Raw genomic sequence first — 4,999 nt, 5'->3', positions numbered from 1 at the left:
TGAATCCTACTGGGTCCCACTGAATCCTACTGGGTCCCACTGAATCCCACTGGGTTCTCCTAGATCCTACTGGGTCCCACTGAATCCCACTGGGTTCTCCTAGATCCTACTGGGTCCCACTGGGTTCTACTAGATCCTACTGGGTCCCACTGAATCCCACTGGGTCCCACTGAATCCCACTGGGTCCCACTGAATCCTACTGGGTCCCACTGAATCCCACTGGGTCCCACTGAATCCCACTGGGTCCCACTGAATCCTACTGGGTCCCACTGAATCCCACTGGGTCCTGATCATACAGGGATGAAATGATTAATCAGATGAATCGATTACTGGATTAATTGTCAGTGACTAATTAATACGACTGAATGAGTCATTTATTTTCCAGCTTGTCAGAATAAAGGATGCTAACTCGTTAGCTAACTTGTTAGCTAACTCATTAGCTAACTCGTTAGCTAACTCGTTAGCTTCCAGGAAACATCCGGAAAGTCCAGAGGATTCTGGATTCGCTCGTTTCCAGAACTTTTCTCCTGTTTTGAACCACATTTATGTCTCTCTGACCTCTGACCTCATGAGCAGCAGCCATCTTGACTCATCAGTACCCTGTGATCCTGATTTATTATGCTTAACAAAGCAGCTGATCATCATCAATAATCAATAACATGGCTGACCTCTGTTAGAACCAACGCCTGGCCCAGACGGTACCAGGTGGTATCGTCTGGTACCAGAACCACTCACCGTCCCGTCCTCCAGCTGCAGGTGCAGAACCGCCTCGCCCTCCTTGTAGTCTCTGGTGATTTCTGCAGCTTTCCACACATCGTCCGGATCCGGGACCCAGACCCGGGTCAGCTGAAACAGAACCAGAACCGGGTCAGCTGAAACAGAACCAGACCCACAGCAGGCCACATGTTAGAGGAGCGGATCTGGACCAAAACCAGAACCGCCTGCAGCAGGAAGACCTGAAAGTGCAAACAGGAAGTGAAACAGCTGAGGGCTTTTACTATGGAGGAGCACTTCCTGTTGAAACTGAAGGAAAGTTTCCCAGCTGCTGACTGGGATCAACACCAGAGAATATACTGGTTCTACTGGGCCTACTGGACCCGACCCACCAGGTTCTACTGCATGTCTCCTTCTGCTTCTGGGTCCAAATGTTTGAGAAAGTTCTGTTTGTTTGGTTCTGATTCTTTTGGACTCCTGGTCCAGAAGATCCGGGATGTGTTCTGGTTCTGGTTCTGCAGAATTCTAGCTCGGCGGTTGCCAGTGGTAACAGACCGATCTGTTCCCAGAATGGTTCTGGTTCTACAGCCTCAGCTGGATCAGAACCATCTGATCAGAACCAGAAGTTCTGACCAGATGCTCATTGGATCAGAACATCTGGATGGTGATGAGCTGTTCTGATCCGATCGTCTGGTTCTGATCCGGGCCCTGACAGAACCTCTGAGTGTCGATGAGTTTCTGCAGATCAAGTCGGCTCCGGCTAATCGGGTCAGCGGTTCTGATGGAGGTCCACATGTTTACATACAGGCTGGAAGCTTCAGCTCCACAGGTCAGAACCGGGCCGGGCAGCACAGAACTACATATCCCACAATGCAACGGGTCCAGCTCCCCCTGCTGAACCCTGCCGGGTCAGAACCGACTTCCTGACCCAGAACCAGGAAGGTTCTGATCCAGATCTGACCCAGAACCAGGAAGGTTCTGATCCAGATCTGACCCAGAACCAGGAAGGTTCTGATCCAGATCTGATCCAGAACCAGGAGCGGGGAACAGCAGTCTGGTTCTGAACCCCTCCGACCCAGTAACGGTTCTGATCCGATGCAAACAGCAAACCGGGTCAGAACCAGAGAACCTGCTGTTGAATCTTACTGGTCCAAAGTTCTGCTGAACCGGACCGGCTGCTGTTGCCAAGGCAACCAAGACCACAGGAAGTGACATCAGCATGTAAATGTGCCGCCGCTCATTTCCATCATGTTTACATGCAGGTGAGTCACCTGTGGTCACATGACCCACAGGAGCCAATCACAGCCCAGCTCTGGAGCATCTGAGGTTCTGGTTCTGCCGGGTCACACTGTGGTTCGGCCAATCAGAGGCCGGGGGACAATAAGAGCCTGTTTATCTGGGACACACAGAGGCAGGAGCCAATCAGAGAGCAGCGTGCCGCCGGCAGGCTCTCAGCAGGAAACACACACACACACACACTAACACACACACACACACACTAACAAACACACACACACACATTTCCTCCTGGCACAGAGGGAGAAGCTGGATGGCAAACATGGAGGTTTCCCTTTTATCAGCTGTGTGTGTGTGTGTGTGTGTGTGTGTGTGTGTGTGTGTGTGTGTGTGTGTGTGTGTGTGTGTGTAGGTGTGTGTGTGGGGGTGTGTAGGTGTGTGTGTGTGTGTGTGTGTGTGTGTGTGTGTATTTACATCCCTTAAATTATTTTGTGTGAACAACTGAAATGAGGAAAATGAATCAGTTTAACGTTTTCTGCAGCTATAATCTGAAAAGTGCGGCGTGTTTCTTGACTTGGCTGCTTTCTGTTTTATTTCGGGGCGTCAGTCTGCAGCGGTTCTGGAGGAGCTGCAGAGAGACCGCGCTCAGGTCTGAGTGGGGAGGAGGCACCAAACGTGGTGGTGGCAGCATCATGCTGGGTTCAGGCTCAGATCAAATTCAAGGTTACAATGGCCTAGTCAAAGCCCAGACCTGAGCTGCTTTCCATCCAGCAGACCTGCAGCCTGAGCAGAAAACACTCCACACTATTCAGATGTTAACAAAAACCTTTTCCTTCCAGGTCAAAGGTCAGCAGCAGAGGAAGCAGGCAGGAGGATTGGACTAGACCTCCAGGAGGTTCTGGTTCTGACTGAAACCCGACCCAGCCGCTCCACCCTCAGACTCCACCCCCTGCTGCGTCGCCATGGCGACGGCAGCCCTGGGCGCGCCACAGCGCCTGGCGAGGAACTTTGATCTGAGCAGCAGAGGTCAAAGGTCACAGACAGACACGCCCGGAGCGCAGAACCAGAACCAGGTCAACACCTGCAGCTGGTTCTGATCCAGACCTCAGTGAAACACCAGGACGGGTTCTGACAGAGGGTCGGTTCTGATGGACCCGCAGAGAGTAACATGGCTGCTGGATGGTTGCTAACGGCAACAGAACCCTGACCCAGTGGGTCAGAACCAGATCCGACTGGAAAGAGGCCAGGTGAGCATTATCATCTGGACCCAGAGGTTCCCTGCTGGTACCAGAACCAAAAGAGACCTGCAGCGGTTCTGGTCCGACCCGGTCCGGGTCCAAACCCGCAGCAACAATCCCGAACTTCAGATGAGACGGGTCTGATGAGAACCGGATCAGAACCAGAAACCAGACAGACATAATCTGTGGGATTAACTGGGCCCGGGGGTTCTGTCCGGATTATCCTGCAGAACCTGTAGCCCCGCCCCTTTACTGCTGACGTCAGCACCTTCTGGACCGGATGAGGTCATGATGGTCCAGAACCAGAACATCATCTCCTCCAGAACTGAGAAACTTTCGGGTCAGAAACATTTGATTGACACAAACGATCAGAACCTTCATCTGGACCAAAACCAGCCTTTGGGTCGGTTCTGGTTCTGGTTCATCACCGCTTCTCCAGAACCCGGCTGATGATCCACCATGACCTCACAACCCATCATCAGCTGGACCGGGTCCAGAACCAGAACCAGAACCCCAGTTCTGTTCCACTCCAGGGATTCAGCTCTGGCTCATTCAGATTTCCATTGGAAAACAGCCGAATTTAACCCGAACCGCAGACAAGTCCAGTTTGGTGGGGTTAACTCGGAACCTGTGAACTGATCAGAACTTTCCGAACCGTCCTCCTACATCCGGGTACCGCGGGAAGCCCCACATCTCTGCGGCTTTTCTTTTTAATCCCTTTGTTCCGTCTCTGCCGCTGAACTTTCCTCAACATCAACCGTGTTTAAACTAATCTGAACAACGTGTGAATCTTAAGAGGTGAATTTTGACCTTCCGAACCCATCCGAACTCTGCTGACCCTCCTGCTGGGTTCGGCTCCCAGATGAAGCTCCACATCGCCGCAGTTTTCCAGTTTTCCGCCCTCTTCCTGCCTCTCCGTCCCGTTTCCCCCAACCTGCGGCGCTTCCAGCCTCCGGCAGCAACAGGTGGACCACAGCCGCAAAAACCCGCAGAAACCCCAGCGGACCGAACCGGGACCGGATGGAGCCGCTCTGCTGACCCAGAACGGGTCAGAAGCTGGACGGAGTTCTGGACGGCAGGTGTGCGACAGGTAAACTGGACTCACCTTGGTGAACAGCTCGTTCACAGACATTCTTCCTCCCAGACCCGTAATCCGTCTAGAAATGACCTCTGACCCCCATCAGGAGTCCACCGAGTCCTTCTGATCCGGATCGGTTCTGGACCCGCAGCGGGGCGCCCCGGTTCCGGTTCGGCCAGCACCAGCAGGTGTCCGCCGGAGTTTCGTTCACTTTGTCGGGATCCGCTCAGGTGCTGCCTCCCGCTGTCCGTCGGTACCGCCTCTCTCTCCGGGTCAGATGGGAATGCGGCCCAGACGAACCGGAACCGAGCCGGGAGTAGAACCAGGAGCGCCAGCAGGTGCTGAACCGAATCCGTCCGGACCGGTTCTTCCTGACCGCCGTGTTTTCCGCCAGGAGCCCTCTGATTGGCTGCTTCCTGAATCCCAGCCAGGTTTCTACTGAAGGCACGCGCAAATGTGGAAACACTCACGGGCACGCGAAGAGACATGGAGCAGCGGTTCAAGCGGAGGCTCGGGGACCCGCAGGGGTCGCGGGATCAGTCTGAGGGGTCAGAGGTTAAAAACAGGAGCTGGAGGCTTTTATTACATTTTAACTAATGACCTGGTGTTGTTCAAATAAAATGCATTTATATCACTAAAATGTTTTACAAATACTGAAAATGTCACTCAACTCATGAATCTTAATTAAATAATAGTCTAATTCCAGTGGGGGGGTCCTGGCACTGGATTGGGG

At 53.1% G+C, this 4,999-nt stretch overlaps 1 protein-coding gene across 3 annotated transcripts in view; it reads right to left on the bottom strand.

The window, feature by feature from the left end:
* myo5b (myosin VB) overlaps nt 1-4,999 on the bottom strand; it is a 25,616-nt gene that overhangs the window by 16,800 nt on the left and 3,817 nt on the right. For 2 of the 3 annotated variants that reach the window (XM_017307755.1, XM_017307757.1), the window contains exon 2: nt 736-846. In XM_017307755.1, the coding sequence (XP_017163244.1) occupies nt 736-846 (111 nt within the window). Of the gene's footprint in view, nt 1-735; nt 847-4,293; nt 4,958-4,999 lie in introns of those variants that run through there. The other variant, XM_017307756.1, reaches the window with a different exon arrangement.

The sequence above is a fragment of the Poecilia reticulata genome, linkage group LG12 (genome assembly GCF_000633615.1).
Source record: "Poecilia reticulata strain Guanapo linkage group LG12, Guppy_female_1.0+MT, whole genome shotgun sequence".
Classification (NCBI taxonomy): domain Eukaryota; kingdom Metazoa; phylum Chordata; class Actinopteri; order Cyprinodontiformes; family Poeciliidae; genus Poecilia; species Poecilia reticulata.
This window is presented reverse-complemented; position numbering and strand designations above follow the sequence as displayed.